The sequence below is a fragment of the Dendrobates tinctorius genome, unplaced genomic scaffold (genome assembly GCF_039654945.1).
Source record: "Dendrobates tinctorius isolate UK_male_01 unplaced genomic scaffold, ASM3965494v1 ptg000155l, whole genome shotgun sequence".
Taxonomy (NCBI): Eukaryota; Metazoa; Chordata; class Amphibia; order Anura; family Dendrobatidae; genus Dendrobates; species Dendrobates tinctorius.
Window position 1 is genome coordinate 9,330,704 of NW_027361822.1, and position 18,877 is coordinate 9,349,580.

General features: G+C 42.9%; 1 protein-coding gene across 3 annotated transcripts in view; it reads right to left on the reverse strand.

Moving 5' to 3' along the window:
• The window catches only part of LOC141051195 (uncharacterized), a 364,030-nt gene that overhangs the window by 172,351 nt on the left and 172,802 nt on the right, over positions 1-18,877 (reverse strand). For all 3 annotated transcript variants that reach the window (XM_073548061.1, XM_073548060.1, XM_073548059.1), the window contains exon 17: positions 11,754-11,851. In XM_073548061.1, the coding sequence (XP_073404162.1) occupies positions 11,754-11,851 (98 nt within the window). The remainder of the gene's footprint in view (positions 1-11,753; positions 11,852-18,877) is intronic.

The following is an 18,877-nucleotide window of genomic DNA, read 5'->3' on the forward strand; positions in this document are numbered from 1 at the left end:
AGACTTTAGTGAGGGCAGTTTCAGTGGAGTGTAAATAGCGGAAACCAGATTGTAAAGGGCCTGTCACTAGTGTTGAGCGATACATTCCGATACTGAGAAATACCCAAAAAGTATCGGGTATCGCCGATTCCGATACCGGAAGTCCCATGCAAGTCTATGGGACAGAAATATCGGAAGTAAAAAACCCCTTTCTTTACTTGCACATCCAGTTCGGGAGGGGGGGGGGGAAAGAGTGTGGGCGGTGCGTGGGCAGACACTGTGCGTGTCTGTGTGTGCGGCCGGGGTCTGTACGGGCCTCTCGGGGGCCTATGCGGGCCTCTCGGGGGTCTGTGCGGGCCTGCCGGGGCCTGCACGGGCCTCTCGGGGGTCTATGCGGGCCTGCCGGGGGTCTATGCGGGCCTGCCGGGGCCTGTACGGGTCTCTCGGGGTTCTATGCGGGCCTGCCGAGGGTCTTGTGTGAGTGCAGGCATCGTCCGATGGGACTACAAGTCCCATCGGGCGATGCCTGCTACAATGACAGTGATTGACACATTAGCCAATGATGGGCAGTAGTAGTCCCATCATCCAGCTAATGTGTTGAATGTAAAAAAAACCAAAACACATACATACTACATTCATACAACGTCCATACTGTATACATACCACATATACTACATTCATACAACATACAGTTGTGGCCAAAAGTATTGACACCCCTGCAGTTCTGTCAGATAATACTCAGTTTCTTCCTGAAAATGATTGCAAACACAAATTCTTTGGTATTATCTTCATTTAATTTGTCTTAAATGAAAAAACACAAAAAGAATTGTCCTAAAGCCAAATTGGATATAATTCCACACCAAACATAAAAAAAGAGGGTGGACAAAAGTATTGGCACTGTTCGAAAAATCATGTGATGCTTCTCTAATTTGTGTAATTAACAGCACCTGTAACTTACCTGTGGCACCTAACAGGTGTTGGCAATAACTAAATCACACTTGCAGCCAGTTGACATGGATTAAAGTTGACTCAACCTCTGTCGTGTGTCCTTGTGTGTACCACATTGAGCATGGAGAAAAGAAAGAAGACCAAAGAACTGTCTGAGGACTTGAGAAACCAAATTGTGAGGAAGCATGAGCAATCTCAAGGCTACAAGTTCATTTCCAAAGTCCTGAATGTTCCTGTGTCTAACGTGTGCAGTGTCATCAAGAAGTTTAAAGCCCACGGCACTGTGGCTAACCTCCCTAGATGTGGACGGAAAAGAAAAATTGACAAGAGATTTCAAAGCAAGATTGTGCGGATGTTGGATAAAGAACCTCGACTAACATCCAAACAAGTTCAAGCTGCCCTGCAGTTCGAGGGTACAACAGTGTCAACCCGTACTATCCGTCGGCGTCTGAATGAAAAGGGACTGTATGGTAGGAGACCCAGGAAGACCCCACTTCTTACCCCGAGACATAAAAAAGCCAGGCTGGAGCTTGCCAAAACTTACCTGAAAAAGCCTAAAACGTTTTGGAAGAATGTTGTCTGGTCAGATGAGACAAAAGTAGAGCTTTTTGGGCAAAGGCATCAACATAGAGTTTACAGGAGAAAAAAAAAGAGGCATTCAAAGAAAAGAACACGGTCCCTACAGTCAAACATGGCGGAGGTTCCCTGATGTTTTGGGGTTGCTATGCTGCCTCTGGCATTGGACTGCTTGACCGTGTGCATGGCATTATGAAGTCTGAAGACTACCATCAAATTTTGCAGCATAATGTAGGGCGCAGTGTGAGAAAGCTGGGTCTCCCTCAGAGGTCATGGGTCTTCCAGCAGGACAATGACCCAAAACACACTTCAAAAAGCACTAGAAAATGGTTTGAGAGAAAGCACTGGAGACTTCTAAGGTGGCCAGCAATGAGTCCAGACCTGAATCCCATAGAACACCTGTGGAGAGATCTAAAAATGGCAGTTTGGAGAAGGCACCCTTCAAATATCAGGGACCTGGAGCAGTTTGCCAAAGACGAATGGTCTAAAATTCCAGCAGAGTATTGTAAGAAACTCATTGATGGTTACCGGAAGCCGTTGGTCGCAATTATTTTGGCTAAAGGTTGTGCAACCAAGTATTAGGCTGAGGGTGCCAATACTTTTGTCTGGCCCATTTTTGGAGTTTTGTGTGAAATGATCAATGTTTTGCTTTTTGCTTCATTCTATTTTGTATTTTTGCATTTAAGACAAATTAAATGAAGATAATAATACCAAAGAATTTGTGTTTGCAATCATTTTCAGAAAGAAACTGAGTATTCTCTGACAAAATTGCAGGGGTGTCAATACTTTTGGCCACAACTGTACATACATACATATATACAACATTCATACAACATACATACTACATACATACAACATTCATACAACATACATACTACATATATACTACATACATACAACATACAACATACATACTACATACTACACACAACATACATACTACATACTACACACAACATACATACTACATATATACTACATACATACAATACATACATACAACATTCATACAATACATACATAGACATACAGTACATACTCGCCATCACTTGTCACTTTGTTCCCCGAAGCCAGTGTCATCTGTGAAAAAATATGAAAACCACAAGCAAACGATATACTCTCTGATCCGCAGAAATCCACGAGTGTCCCACAACGATCTCCCGTGAAGAACAGCAGCATCAGCTGATGCCACCGCTCTCTGCGGGCCCCAGGAATACAATGACGGGAGGTAAGTATCCTTCCACACTGTATTCCTCCGCCACTGTAAAAAAAAAAGTCCCTAGTCTCACTTTTGGCATTGCTGTGTGAGAAGGTTCCCAAGCAGCTTTTGCCATAAAGTGAGACTAGGGACTTTTTTTCTTCAGTGGCGGAGGAATACAGTGCAGAAGGATACCTACCTCCCATCATTGTATTCCTGGGGCCCACAGAGAGCGGTCACATCAGTTGAAGCTGCTGTTCTCCACGGGAGAGCGTCGTGGGACACTCGTGGATTTCTGCGGATCAGGGAGTATATATGTTTCTTATTTTCATATTTTTCTCACAGATGACACTGGCTTCGGGGATCAAAGTGACAAGTGATGGTGAGTATGTACTCTATGTACCGTATGTCTATATGTATGTATTGTATGTAGTATGTATGTAGCATGAATGTAGTATGTATGTAGTATGTATGTTGTATGAATGTAGTACATATGAAGTATGTATGTAGTATGTATGTAGTATGTATTTAAGTATGTTGTATGAATGTAGTATATATGTTGTATGTAGTATGTATGTATGTAGTATATATGAAGTATGTATGTAGTATGTATGTTGTATGAATGTAGTATGCATGTATGTACTGTATGTATGAATGTAGTATGTATGTTGTATGAATGTAGTATGTATGTAGTATGTATGTAGTATATATGAAGTATGTATGTAGTATGTATGTTTGAATGTAGTATATATGAAGTATGTATGTAGTATGTATGTAGCAGGTATGTAGTATGTATCATGTCTGTATGTTGTATGAATGTAGTATATATGATGTATGTAGTATGCATGTAGGTTTCAATGTAGTACATATGTAGTATGTATGTTGTATGAATGTAGTATATATGAAGTATGTATGTATGTATGTATGTATGTATGTATGTATGTATGTATGTATGTATGTATGTTTGTTTGTTTTTTTTACATTCAACACATTAGCCGGATGATGGGACTACTACTGTCCCATCATTGGCTAATGTGTCAATCACTGTCATTGTAGCAGGCATCGCCCGATGGGACTTGTAGTCCCATCGGACGATGCCTGCACACACACACACAACCCCCGGCAGGCCCGCATAGACCCCCGAGAGGCCCGTACAGGCCCCGGCAGGCCCTCACAGGGCCCCGGCAGGCCCATATAGACCCCCGAGAGGCCCGTACAGGGCCCCGGCAGGCCCGCACAGACCGCGCATCATGATGCGCACAGACCGCGCATCATGATGACTTCATTTCAGCAGCCAATCACAGCCACAACAGTGGCTCATTGCATTATGGGGACTTCCGATTCCGGTATCCGATATTGAAAAAATTATCGGTTATCGGAATTCAGATACAGCAAATATCAGCCAATACCCGATATTTGCAGTATCGGAATGCTCAACACTACCTGTCACACTAAGCGATATCGCTAGCAAAATCGCTATAACGTCACTGGTAACGTCTGATACTTACTTCCGACCGGCTCCATCGCTGCTCATCGCTGATCGCGCGAGAACGTCCTGGACCGTTTCTCGTCGTCAGCTTCCTGCTGGGCTTCCTGTGGCGCCGACGAGCGACGTGTGGATGCGGGCGGGAGGACGTCAGGATCGCCTCGTCTGACAGGTAAGTAACGACCCCCGACCGCTCCTAGGTCGCTGGTGAGATCTGCCTGTGTGGCAGCTCACTAGCGACTATTTAGCGATGCACCAGCGATCCTGACCGCGTCATATCGCTGGTCGGGATCGCTGGTGCATCACTACGTGTGACAGTACCTTAAGGGGTCGAGAAGAGAGTTACAGTGGGGGAAAAAAGTATTTAGTCAGTCAGCAATAGTGCAAGTTCCACCACTTAAAAAGATGAGAGGCGTCTGTAATTTACATCATAGGTAGACCTCAACTATGGGAGACAAACTGAGAAAAAAAAATCCAGAAAATCACATTGTCTGTTTTTGTTTCATTTTATTTGCATATTATGGTGGAAAATAAGTATTTGGTCAGAAACAAGCAATCAAGATTTCTGGCTCTCACAGACCTGTAACTTCTTCTTTAAGAGTCTCCTCTTTCCTCCACTCATTACCTGTAGTAATGGCACCTGTTTAAACTTGTTATCAGTATAAAAAGACACCTGTGCACACCCTCAAACAGTCTGACTCCAAACTCCACTATGGTGAAGACCAAAGAGCTGTCAAAGGACACCAGAAACAAAATTGTAGCCCTGCACCAGGCTGGGAAGACTGAATCTGGAATAGCCAACCAGCTTGGAGTGAAGAAATCAACTGTGGGAGCAATAATTAGAAAATGGAAGACATACAAGACCACTGATAATCTCCCTCGATCTGGTGCTCCACGCAAAATCCCACCCCGTGGGGTCAGAATGATCACAAGAACAGTGAGCAAAAATCCCAGAACCACGCAGGGGGACCTAGTGAATGAACTGCAGAGAGCTGGGACCAATGTAACAAGGCCTACCATAAGTAACACACTACGCCACCATGGACTCAGATCCTGCAGTGCCAGACGTGTCCCACTGCTTAAGCCTGTACATGTCCGGGCCCGTCTGAAGTTTGCTAGAGAGCATTTGGATGATCCAGAGGAGTTTTGGGAGAATGTCCTATGGTCTGATGAAACCAAACTGGAACTGTTTGGTAGAAACACAACTTGTCGTGTTTGGAGGAAAAAGAATACTGAGTTGCATCCATCAAACACCATACCTACTGTAAAGCATGGTGGTGGAAACATCATGCTTTGGGGCTGTTTCTCTGCAAAGGGGCCAGGACGACTGATCCGGGTACATGAAAGAATGAATGGGGCCATGTATCGTGAGATTTTGAGTGCAAACCTCCTTCCATCAGCAAGGGCATTGAAGATGAAACGTGGCTGGGTCTTTCAACATGACAATGATCCAAAGCACACTGCCAGGGCAACGAAGGAGTGGCTTTGTAAGAACCATTTCAAGGTCCTGGAGTGGCCTAGCCAGTCTCCAGATCTCAACCCTATAGAAAACCTTTGGAGGGAGTTGAAAGTCCGTGTTGCCAAGCGAAAAGCCAAAAACATCACTGCTCTAGAGGTGATCTGCATGGAGGAATGGGCCAACATACTAACAACAGTGTGTGGCAACCTTGTGAAGACTTACAGAAAACGTTTGACCTCTGTCATTGCCAACAAAGGATATATCACAAAGTATTGAGATGAAATTTTGTTTCTGACCAAATACTTATTTTCCCACCATAATATGCAAATAAAATGAAAAAAAAACAGACAATGTGATTTTCTGGATTTTTTTTTCTCAGTTTGTCTCCCATAGTTGAGGTCTACCTATGATGTAAATTACAGACGCCTCTCATCTTTTTAAGTGGTGGAACTTGCACTATTGCTGACTGACTAAATACTTTTTTTTCCCCCACTGTATCTAAGAGATAGCGGATTAGTCGGGAGTGGACCAAGAGATGAAGGAAAGGTTAGAGACAGTTCTGTAGTTAGCAGTGCAGTTCTGGTCCAGGGATGGCTTTTTAAGTAAAGGGGTTATGATGGCATGTTTAAATAAGGAGGGAAATATACCTGAAGAAAGAGAGAGGTTACATATTTTAGTCAGGTGAGTGGTGACCACTGGTGAGAGACTGCAGGAGATGTGAAGGAATTCACAATTCACTGTTGCAGGCTGAGCAGAAGCAAGGAGCTTTGAAACTTCTTCTGAATCAGACTCAAAGATATCTAGTGAGCTTGAGGTGCGGCAGGGAAGGGGATCCAGTCACTGAGGAGATTGGGCTGAGATATCCTGATGGATGTGGTTGATTTTTTTCTAGGAAATAAGTGGCCAGATCCTCAACGATGAGGTTGGTCATGGGGGCCTGCACTTTAGGTTTCAGGAGGGAGTTTAACATAGTTATTAAGGTTGAAGGAAGACTACATCCATCTAGTTCAATCCATATCCTATCCTAACTTGCCCTAACATGTTGATCCAGAGGAATGCAAAAAAAAACCCATGTGGCAAACAGTAAGCATCACATTGGGGAAAAAAATTCCTTCCCGACTCCACATACGGCAATCAGACTAGCTCCCTGGATCAACGCAATATTAAGGAAACTAGTGTATATACCCTGTAGTATTATACTTTTCAAGAAAGGCATCCAGTCCCTTCTTAAATTTTATTAGGGAATCACTCATTACAACATCATATGGCAGAGAGTTCCATAGTCTCACTGCTCTCACAGTAAAGAATCCGCATCTGTGATTATGCTTAAACCTTCTTTCCTCCAGACGTAGAGGATGCCCCCTTGTCCCCCGTCACAGGTCTAAGAGTAAAAAGATCATTAGAAAGGTCTTTGTACTGTCCCTGCATATATTTATACATTGTAATAAGATCACCCCTAAGCCTTCGATTTTCCAAACTAAATAACCCCAAGTGTAATAACCTGTCTTGGTATTGCAGACCTCTAGGTCCCTAATAACCTTGGTCGCTCTTCTCTGCACCCGCTCCAGTTCAGCTATGTCTTTCTTATACACCGGAGACCAGAACTGTACACAGTATTCTAAGTGTGGTCGCACTAGTGACTTATATAGAGGTAAAATTATGTTCTCCTCATGAGCATCTATGCCTCTTTTAATGCATCCCATTATTTTATTTGCCTTTGCAGCAGCTGCCTGACACTGGCCACTAAATGTGAGTTTGTCATCCACCCATACACCCAGGTCTTTTTCAGTGACAGTTTTGCCCAGTGTTTTACAATTAAGCACATTATTATACATCTTGGTCGTTCTACCCAAGTGCATGACCTTACATTTATCCCCATTAAAGTTCATTTGCCATTTATCAGCCCAAGCTTCTAGTTTACATAAATCCTCCTGTAATCTAAAATTGTCCTCCTCTGTATTGATTACCCTGCAGAGTTTAGTGTCATCTGCAAATATTGAAATTCTACTCTCTATGCCCCCTACCTGGTCATTAATAAATGTTAAAAAGAAGCGGGCCCAAAACTGACCCCTGTGGTACCCCACTGCTAAGCGTGGCCCAGTCCGAGTGTGCGCCATTAATAACCACCCTTTGTTTCCTATCCCTGAGCCAGCTCTTAACCCACCTACACATATTTTCCCCTATCCCCATTTTTCTCATTTTATGTATCAACCTTTTGTGTGGCACCGTATCAAAAGCTTTTGAAAAGTCCATGTACACCACGTCCACTGCATTCCCTTTGTCCAATCCTGAACTTACCTCTTCATAAAAGCTTATCAGATTAGTCTGAGAGGAAAGGTCCCTTGTAAACCCATGTTGATATTGGGTCATGAGGCTATTCTTCTCCAGATACTCCAGTATAGTATCTCTTAGAAAACCCTCCAGGATTTTACCCACAGTTGAGGTTAAACTTACTGGCCTATAATTTCCAAATTCAGTTTTTGTCCCCTTTTTGAATATTGGCACCACATTTGCTATACGCCAGTCCTGTGGTACAGACCCTGTTATTATGGAATCTTTAAAGATTAAAAATAATGGTCTATCTAGGACTGTGCTTAATTCCTGCAGTACTCGGGGGTGTATCCCATCCGGGCTTGGGGATTTGTCAATTTTAGTGATTTTTAGACGCCGCTGTACTTCCTGCGGGTTAACAGGTGACATTTAATGGAGAATTTTTATCCCTGATCATGTTATCCGTCATGGAATTTTCTTGTGTAAATACTGTTGAAAAAAAGTCATTTAGCACATTGACTTTTTCCTCATCCACCATTTCACCCAGACTATTTTTAAGGGGGCCAACACTATCATTTTTTAGCTTCTTACTATTTATGTAGTTAAAGAATATTTTGGGATTATTTTTACTTTCTCTGGCAATGAGTCTCTCTATCTCAATCTTTGCTGTCTTGATTTGCTTTTTACAGAATTTATTTAATTTTCTGTATTTAGTTAAGCCTCATCACTACCTACTTGCTTTAATTCTCTAAATGCTTTATTTTTATCTCTTATTGCGCCCCTTACAGCTCTATTTAGCCATAGTGGTTTCCTCCTATTTCTCGCATGTTTATTCCCATATGGTATATATTGTGCACAGGTCCTATTCAGGATGCTAATAAATGTCTCCTATTTTCTTTGTGTATTTTTATGTCTCAGGATATCGTCCCAGTTAATTGCACCAAGATCATCTCTCATCCGTTGGAAATTTGCCTTCCTGAAGTTTAGTGTCCTTGTAACCCCTCTACTACACATCTTATTAAAAGGATACATGAAAACTTATTAATTTGTGATCACTATTACCCAAGTGATCCTCAACCCTTACATTTGATATGCGGTCTGGCCTGTTGGTTAATATTAGGTCTAGCAGTGCCCCCCCTCTTGTTGGGTCCTGAACCAGTTGTGAAAGGTAATTGTCTCTCATAGTTGTCAAAAACCTATTACCTTTGTTGGAACTGCAGGTTTCGGTTCCCCAATGTATTTCGGGGTAGTTGAAGTCCCCCATAATAATGACTTCTCCTTGAGTCGCAGCTTCATCTATTTGCTTTATGAGGATATTCTCTGTTGCTTCCATTATTTTTGGAGACTTATAACAAACCCCTATCAGTAATTTATTATTTTTCCCCCCTCCCCTTATCTCTACCCACAGGGACTCTACATTTTCATTAGATTCATATATATTATCACGAAGGATGGGTTTTAAGGATAATTTTATATATAAACACACTCCTCCCCCTTATTTGTTCGGTCGTTTCTGAACAGACTATAGCCCTGTAAATTAACCGCCCAGTCATGGCTCTCATCCAGCCATGTCTCAGATATCCCCACCATGTCATAATTATATTGCAACAACATTAACTCCAATTCCTCCATTTTGTTGGCGAGGCTTCTGGCATTAGTATACATGCACTTTATGTATCTCTCTGTACCTCTATTCTTTCTTAAATTATTAACTCTTCTAACCCCATCCCCCATGCCACCCCCAATTTCATTATTTGTGCCCAGGTCTCTATCTGCACTGTCTTCCCCACCTGTAAAAGGAATACTCTCCCCCCGTCCCTAGTCTAAACACTCCTCCAACCTTCTAGCCATTTTCTCCCCATTGAGGTGCAGCCCGTCCCTTGCGTAGAAACTGTAGCCAACAAAGAAGTCGTCCCAGTTCTGCAGGAACCCAAACACCTCCTTCCTACACCAAATTCCTGAGCCACTTATTAACCTCCGTAATCTCCCGTTGCCTCTCTGGCGTGGCACAGGAAGTATTTCCGAAAATACCACCTTGGAGGTCCTTGCTTTAAGCTTACAGCCTAATTCCCTGAAATCATCTTTAAGGACCTTCCACTTACCTCTAACTTTGTCATTTGTGCCAATGAAGTGCACCTTGACCGCTGGATCCTCACCAGCCCCTCCCAGTAATCTGTCAACCCGATCAGCGATGTGTCAGACTCGAGCACCAGGTAAGCAGCACACCATTCGACTATCCCTGTCTTTGTGACAGATTTCCCCATCTGTTCCCTTAATTGAGTCTCCCACTACCAGAACCTGTCTGGCCTGCCCTGCTCTCCTATTTCCCCCCTTACTGGAGCAGACACTCCTCCGGCTTTCAGAGGACATGTCTTGCTGCAGCAGTGCTACTCTTGCACTAACACTCCCCTCATCTGCCAACTTCACAAACTTATTGGGGTGTGCCAGATCAGGACTAGCCTCCCTGGTGCTCTTCCTCTACCCCGCCTTGTAACTGACACTCAGCTAACTGCTTCATTGTCCTGCAGCTCCAACCTAGCATCCCCTCCTCATCTATCCCATTGAGCGTCTGCTCACTGAGCAGAAGACTCCTTTCCATATTGTCTATGGATCTCAGTGTTGCCAGCTGCACATTTAGATCCAGTATCTAGGCTTCCAAATGCACAACGTGCTCACATCTCGCACAGCAGTATGCACCCTCGACCGGCTGTTCAAGGATTTAATACATGCGGCAAGACGTGCACTGGATGGCATTGGCAATAGTGGAGCACATCTTAATGGGGATTGCACCAGACAAAAAGATAAGCAAAAATAAATAAAAAGTATTAATAAAATTTAACAGCAATTCAGTAATACCTCCCTTGGAAACTCCCTGAATCCAAAGTCACTGAATCACAAGTCACAGACTTACTATAGTTCGCACTTATGATCAGGTCACACTCAGCTCGTTCACACTCGCTCAGGCAGAAGATTTAAAAGATTTTTTTTTCCCCCTTTTACCAGCACATCACCTTGCTGCTCAATGCACTTCCAAAAGGAGTTGAGCCCCAACCAGCTGCCCCTTATAAACCCTTAATTATGAACTCCCACCCTTAATTAACCACTTGTGAATATAGTTACACCTCAATATTTAAATGCAATATAGTTAACCCTTAAAAACACATAGTAAAATAAGAGATTAACCCTGTAGAAATAAAAAAAAATAGGTTAAACAAGCCCCCAAGCCCCCCAAAAATTGAACAGGTAGAAAGCACTCAGCAACCTACAATTCAGCAACTCACACGTATTTGTTATAGGTAGTGTTGAGCATTCCGATACCGCAAGTATCGGGTATCGGAATGCTCAACACATACATACTACATACACTTTGGATATGGATACTACTGAAGCAGCCACCAGATAAAGAACATACTATACTGCACTAAAGGAATGACAAGGGAAAGGGAATAATTATAACAGACTAAGGATGGGAGATGTGACAATATACAGCTGAACACACCAACGCACTAATCACTAAACTATATGGGTTGCTCAGGCACCTTTCCATTGGGGAGGGCTCCTGTTAGATAAGATGCCTCCCAGCTATTAGTGGGGGCATTTTACTGTGTACATCCTCTGCACCTTTAAAAGTAGGGAAGCGCGCACATTAGGCGTGCTGCCGGAAAGTGCACCCACACAGGAGACAGGGAGGCACACCGAGAGATGTAAAAGCAACAACGAATCCACAGCAGTGAGCATGTCGACGTCCCTGCATGAGAGAGGAGGGGGAACGATGCAGGGGTGCCGGCATTAGCATTACAATAGGAGAGATATCATGACACCTTCTTTCCATCTACCTGATGATCCTGAGGAACATTGGGATTTTCTTGATTACAGTCCTGATGAACAAGAGGACGAGGACATGTCTCTGGTGTTATACTGTTACTGGATAGATCTGGAGGAAAGACATACAGGGGCTGAATTAATTCTTTACAAAGCAGATAGTTATATGCCATGTGCTTTTAGTCCTATTACCTGGTGACGTGACGGACAGAACTAGGGTAACAGACAGCAAATACAGTGAAATGAAGGCCTGAATTGCCACAATTTGCAGGCCACAAATAGACTAGGCATCTGACAGTGATACCAGACTGTTCAATGTGTGGCCCGTATTTTTTTAAATTTTCACTGCAAAATAGTGTTTAGAGCTAGGGTAACACACAGCAAAAAAAGGTGAATGGAAGCCTCAAAAGCACACTTTGTAGCCCACAGATAGATGAGGCATGTCACAGGGATATCAGACTGTTCAATGTGGCCTGGAGTTTCTTTTTAATTTTTTTTTTACCCCAAAATACTGTATAGACCTAGGGTAACCAGGGCTGTAGAGTCGGAGTCGTGGAGTCGGAGTCGGAGCTCATTTTGGTGGAGTCGGAGTCGGAATAAAATGGAGCGACTCCGACTCCTAAAATATATAATAAATTGGGTACAGTAATTCAATGCAGGATGTGCTGAATATTTTTTCATAGGAGTTTGGGAAAGTTATGAAATGTCCTATAAATGGCTGTTCTATTCCTGATCTAAGGCTACATTCACACACAGCGTTTTTCCTGTGTTTTTTGAGGATACGTTTTTCAGCTGCAAAAGCTGATCATCTTTTTAAAAAACTGCATCACCTGAAAGGTTTTTGAGCTCATAGATAATGTTTTCAATAGCAAAAGCAGATTAGAAATCTGCTCTATCTATCCATATCTGTCTATCCATATCGTATCTGTACCAAAAAGAATGAAAACCGGGTAGTACACCAATATATATTCTGTTCTATCTAAATATCTTGATTATTGGATCATAAAAATGATTAAATGTCTGAGGTTCACATTGTACTACAATAAATTTTTCACTTAAATATAAGCAATATGTGTGGGAGTCGGAGTCGGAGTCGTGGAGTCGGAGTTGGAGTCGGAGTCGGTGTAAGGGAAATTGAGGAGTCGGAGTCGGAGTCGCAGGTTTGGCTTACCGACTCCACAGCCCTGAGGGTAACAGACAGCAAAACAGTGGTATATAGGCCAGAAATGCCACAATTTGTAGACCACAGATAGATCTGGCGTCTGACGGAGATAGAACACAGTTAAATATGTGGCCTGGATTTTTTTTGGTCCAGCAAAATTTTGTCAATAAGTAGGCTATGACACTAAAAAAAAAAATTGTAAAATATTTACCGCGATGATATGCGATGCGTGTGGCGTACAAAACAGTGATAAATATATGAACTGTAGCGAAGAAGTTTTTGGCCAGCAAAATGGTGTCCAAAAATGTTTTAAGACTCTCCAAAAAATACTACAGTACCACAAAAAATGCCAGAGTTTTTGGCGCACTCAGATGTGATGCCTGGGACGGGCAAAGGCATTTTAAATTGCAGGATTTTCACGCCGTTATTTTAAAATTATCTTGCTGTAGTCCGCAGTGTGAACAAGAAAATAAATGTAGAAAAAAAAAGGGGCTCTCTATTGCTTTGTACTAAAATTAGCAGGATTCCGGTGCAAAAAAAAAATTATTCCTAGCCATAGATGCTTGCAGCTAGGTATATATATATATATATATATATATATATATAGGCAGCACCAGACGGTAATGGACCCTTTTGAAGTATACAGTGAGATCTATATAATCACATACAGTGCCTACATGCCTTACGCCTTACACTGATGTGGATATGCGCCCATAGACTCTCCTGCCTACCTAGCTCTGCAATCTTTATACCCCCTAATTAGCCCTTAACCCCTTCCCGACCTGTGACACAGCGTATACGTCATGAAAGTCGGTGCCAATCCGACCCATGACGCATATGCTGTGTCATGACTTCAAAGCCCCCCTGCGGGTCGGGTGACCGGGGTCACTGAAAGGTCACACGACCCGCAGGTACAGGGGGCTTTGTACTTCACTACAGGGGGCATGACTTCGCCACCACGTGGCTACGATTGATCTGATTGGCTGTTAAATGTGATACAGTCAATCAGAGCGATTGCAATATTTCATCAATGAAATTTGATGAAATATTACAAACCAGCCATGGCCGATGCTGCAGTAGCATCAGACATGGCTGGAGACACCGATCTGACTCCCCCGCCACTGAATAACAGCGGCGATCTGCCGCCGCTGTCATCATCTGCTCCCCCTCCCCTTCCCTCTTCTCCCCCCCAGCTTCCGATCCCCCTTTCACCCCCGATACCTTCTGAGTACCCCTGTTGCTCCCGGTGTCCTGCGGTTCCGGATCATGGGCGCCGTCATCTTGGAAAATGGTGGGCGCATGCGCAGTGCGCCCACTCGAATCTGAGGCTGCAGACTCCATTCATTCATTTTGATCACTCTCACAGTGATCAAAATGAAATAAAAACTAAATAAACCCCCCTGTTTATCACTCCCATAGGCAGGCACTACTAATAAAATAAAGAAAATATTTTTATTTTTATTTTTCCATTAGGGTTAGGGTTGGAATTAGGGTTAGGGTTGGAATTAGGGTTAGGGTTGGAATTAGGGTTAGGTGTTGTGAGCTAATTTTTCAGTCCACCAGTTGTGAGTTCTCCTTCCAGGCTCCCTCTGGTGGTAACTGGAGGTAGTGAGACTGATTTAATCAGTAGAAATTTGCCACCTGATAATGAGGATGATGATTGGACCTCAGGAATCTCAGACTGGATTGAAGACAGCCGACGCCCTAGTCTGGTGCTGGTGATTCCTTCTGGCATGTCAGTTCTTGGTTTTCAGCTCTGTTCCAGTCATCTAAAGCTAAGTTTTTCTGCTAATGTTCACACTTTATTTTGTTGATCTATTCAGTTTTTTGTGTGGTCAGCCAGCCCCGGCTGGGGCTGCGCTAAATTTCCACTCTTATTTATCTGTATTTGCCAATTTGCTTTTTGTCCCTTATTAGATTGGCCTCTTTTTGCTCTGGCTCAGAATATTTCAGAGTGCTGATATAGTGGGAGAAGACTAGTGACTTCAGGGTTAATTTTGAAGTGTTGGACTTTATTTTTGTAGGGATTTTTGCAGATTGCAGACAATGTCTTTCCTTTCCTATCCTTTCTAGTTAGTTTGGGCCCCATCATTTCCTCAGCCTATTTTCCTGCCCGAGTTTGTGCTTTCATCTTGTTTCACCGTCAGTACATGTGTGGGGGCTGTCTTTCCTTTGGGGTCTGCTCTGGGGCAGTTAGTTTTCCCCTTTTCTTGATTCAGGCTTATTTAGTCCTCTGGCTGTGATGAAGCATCTAGGACCATCGTAGGTACGCTCCACGGCTGCTGCTAGTTGTGTGGTTAGGATCAGGGATCTGCAATCTGCATAGTTACCAACCTCTCTGGTTTTCTGTGACTTGGCTTGTTTTTTTTTCTCCTCGGTGACTCATTCATAACAGTTAGGGTTAGAATTAGGGCTAGGGTTGGAATTAGTGTTAAGATTAGGGTTAGTGGTGTGTTGGGGTTAGGGTTGGGATTAGGGTTAGGCTTGTGGTTAGGGTTGGGATTAGGGGTGTGTTGGGGTTAGGGTTGGAGATAGAATTGAGGGGTTTCCACTGTTTAGGCACATCAGGGGGTCTCCAAACGCGACATGGTGCCACCATTGATTCCAGCCAATTTTGCGTTCAAAAAGTCAAACTGTGCTCCCTCCCTTCCAAGCCCTGACATGTGCCCAAACAGTGGTTTACCAATACATATGGGGTATCAGCGTACTCAGGACAAACTGGACAACAAATTTTTTGGTCCAATTTATCCTGTTACCCTTCTGAAAAAAAAATTGTGGGCTAAAAATAATTTTTTCTGAGGAAAAAAAATAATTTTTTTTTTCACGACTCTGCCTTTAAACTTCTGTGAAGTACTTGGGGGTTCAAGGTGCTCACCACAAATCTACCCAAGTTCCTTGGGGGGGGTCTAGTTTCCAAAATGGGGTCACTTGTGGGGGGTTTCCACAGTTTAGGTACATCAGGGGCTCTGCAAATGTAACATGACGCCCGCAGACCATTCAAAGTCAGCATTTCAAAATGTCAGTACTTCCCTTCTAAGCCCCGATGTGTGCACATATAGTGGTCATCCCCCACATATGGGGTACCAGTGTACTCAGGACAAACTGGACAATAACTTTTGGGGTCCAATGTAACCTGTTACCCTTGTGAAAAAAAATTGAGGGCTAAAATATATATATTTTTTTAGGAAAAAATATTGTTTACTTTCACGGCTCTGCACTATAAACTTCTGTGAAGCACCTGGGGGTTCAAAGTGCGCACTATGCATCTAGATAAGTTCCTTAGGGGGTCTAGTTTCCAAAATGGGGTCATTTGTGGGGGAGCACCAAAGTTTAGGCACACAGGGGCTCTCCAAACATGACATGGTGTCCGCTAACGATTGGAGCTAATTTTCATTTCAAAAAGTCAAATGGCACTCCTTCCCTTCTGAGCCCTGCCGTGAGCCCAAACAGTGGTTTCCCCCCACATATGGGGTACCAGCATACTCAGGACAAACTGGAAAACAACTTTTGTGGTCCAAGTTCTCCTGTTAACCTTGTGAAAATAAAAAATAGCGGGCTAAAAAAAATGATTTTTTGAGGAAAAAAATGATTTTTTATTTTCACTGCTCTGCATTATAAACTTTTGCGAAGCACTTGGGGGTTCAAAGTGCTCACTACACATCTAGATAAGTTCCTTAAGGGGTCTAGTTTCCAAAATGGTGTCACTTGTAGGGGGTTTTCACTGTTTAGGCACACAGGGGCTCTCCAAACGAGACATGGTGTCCGATAACGATTGGAGCTAATTTTTCATTCAAAAAGTCAAATGGCGCTCCTTCCCTTCCGGGCCCTGCCGTGCGCCCAAACAGTGGTTTATGACCACATATGAGGTATCCGTATACTCAGGAGAAATTGCCCAACAAATTTTAGATCCATTTTATCCTGTTGACCATGTGAAAATGAAGAAACTGAGGCTAAATAAAAGTTTTGTGAAAAAAAAAAATTACTTTTTTTTACGGATCAATTTGTGAAGCTCCTGGGGGTTCAAAGTGATCACTATGCATCTAGATAAGTTTCTTGGGGGGTCTAGTTTCCAAAATGGGGTCACTTGTGGGGGAGCTACAATATTTAGGCACACAGTGGCTCTCCAAACACGACATAGCAACCACTAAATATTCCAGCATATTTTCCATTCAAAAAGTCAAATGGAGCTCCTTCCCTTCTGAGCCCTGCCGTGCGCCCAAACAGTGGTTTATGACCACATATTAGGTATCGGTGTACTCAGGAGAAATTGCCCAACAAATTTTAGGATCCATTTTATCCTGTTGCCCATGTCAAAATAAAAAAAATATGATGCCAAAAGAAAATTTTTGTTGGAAAAATTAAAATGTTCATTTTTTCCTTCCACGTTACTTTAGTTCCTGTGAAGAATCTGAAGGGTTAATAATCTTCTAGAATGTAGTTTTGAGTAGCCTGAGGGGGGAAGTTTTTAGAATGGTGTCAATTTTGGGCATTTTCTGCGATATAGACCCCTCAAAGTGACTTCAAATGTGAGGTGATCCCTAAAAAAAGATGGTTTTGTAAATTTTGTTGTAAAAATGAGAAATCGCTGATCAACTTTTAACCCTTATAACTTCCTAACAAAAAAAATGTGTTTCCAAAATTGTGCTGATGTAAAGTAGACATGTGGGAAATGTTATTTAGTAACTATTTTGTGTAACATAACTCTCTGGTTTAACAGAATAAAAATTCAAAATTGCAAAATTTTCGCCAAATTTCTGATTTTTTCACAAATAAACGCAAAAATTATTGACCTAAATTTACCACTAACATGAATCTCAATATGTCATGAAAAAACAGTCTCAGAATCGCTAGGATGTGTTGAAGCATTCCAGAGTTATTACCGCATAAAAGGACACTGGTCAGAATTGCAAAAAATGGCCAGGTCATTAAGGTCAAAATAGGCTGGGTCATGAAGGGGTTAAAAGGACGGTTGGTTTAGCTGCATTTGTGGATTGAACAATGGTAGACCCACACTAACTAATAAAAGCACAAATCTGACTCTCTCAGCAGCAGCTCTCCCTACACTGTCTGAATCCGGAGCTGAATGTGCCTAGCAGGGTGGCGTCCTGTATCTCAAAGACCTGATAACGCTGTGTGTCCAGCCAATCACTGTAATACCACAACAAAGATGGCTGCGGCATTACAGTGTATGGCAGACAATCCCTGCATATTGATTAGTAATCTAAAGACCGCCAAAAATGCAGGACGGAGACCTGAGCTCCCGCTGAATAATCCTGTAAATGCTCGGTGCTCACCGAATACACAGAGTACAGTGACACTCGGACGAGCATAGAGTAGCGGCGAGCACGTTCGCTCATCACTAATCAGCACCCTTCTGCACGTTTTCGAAATGGCTACTAAAATGGTTAACACTTTCGATGCCATCATCAACATCACTATTAGGCCGGGATCACACTACCATGTGTGATGCAAGAAACTCTCACGAGTCTCTCGCATCAACACCCGGCACTGCCGCCGGCCCTCGGAATGGAGCTGTGGCTGCATGCATTATCAAAATAATAGAATGCAGCACACTTAGCTTACCGATCCCCTAAAGATTTTCTTCCAGTGTTGCCCAGGTACCCTGCTAATATCTGTATTTAATCATGATCACTGCCAACAGGGGTAACCAATGCGTCGCTGCTGCTGCTGCTGCTGCTGCTGCAAGATATTATCTTGGCCCATTGCCATTTCTTTTATTTTTTTGTGGTTTTCTGTATGCGACCATGTAATGCTGTTTATTTTAATATATGGAAATAAGCGCTAAGCTTTAATTAGGTGGATGGATGATTTGGTAACATACTTGCCAAAAAGGAAAATGGAATTGAACTGTCTTTTGTGGCCTGTGATTGTGTGCAGAAACCACATTTGTGGTCATCAACCATGGATTTTATTTTTCCCTGTTGTAAGAATAGTATACGGCATTTCAATTTTACC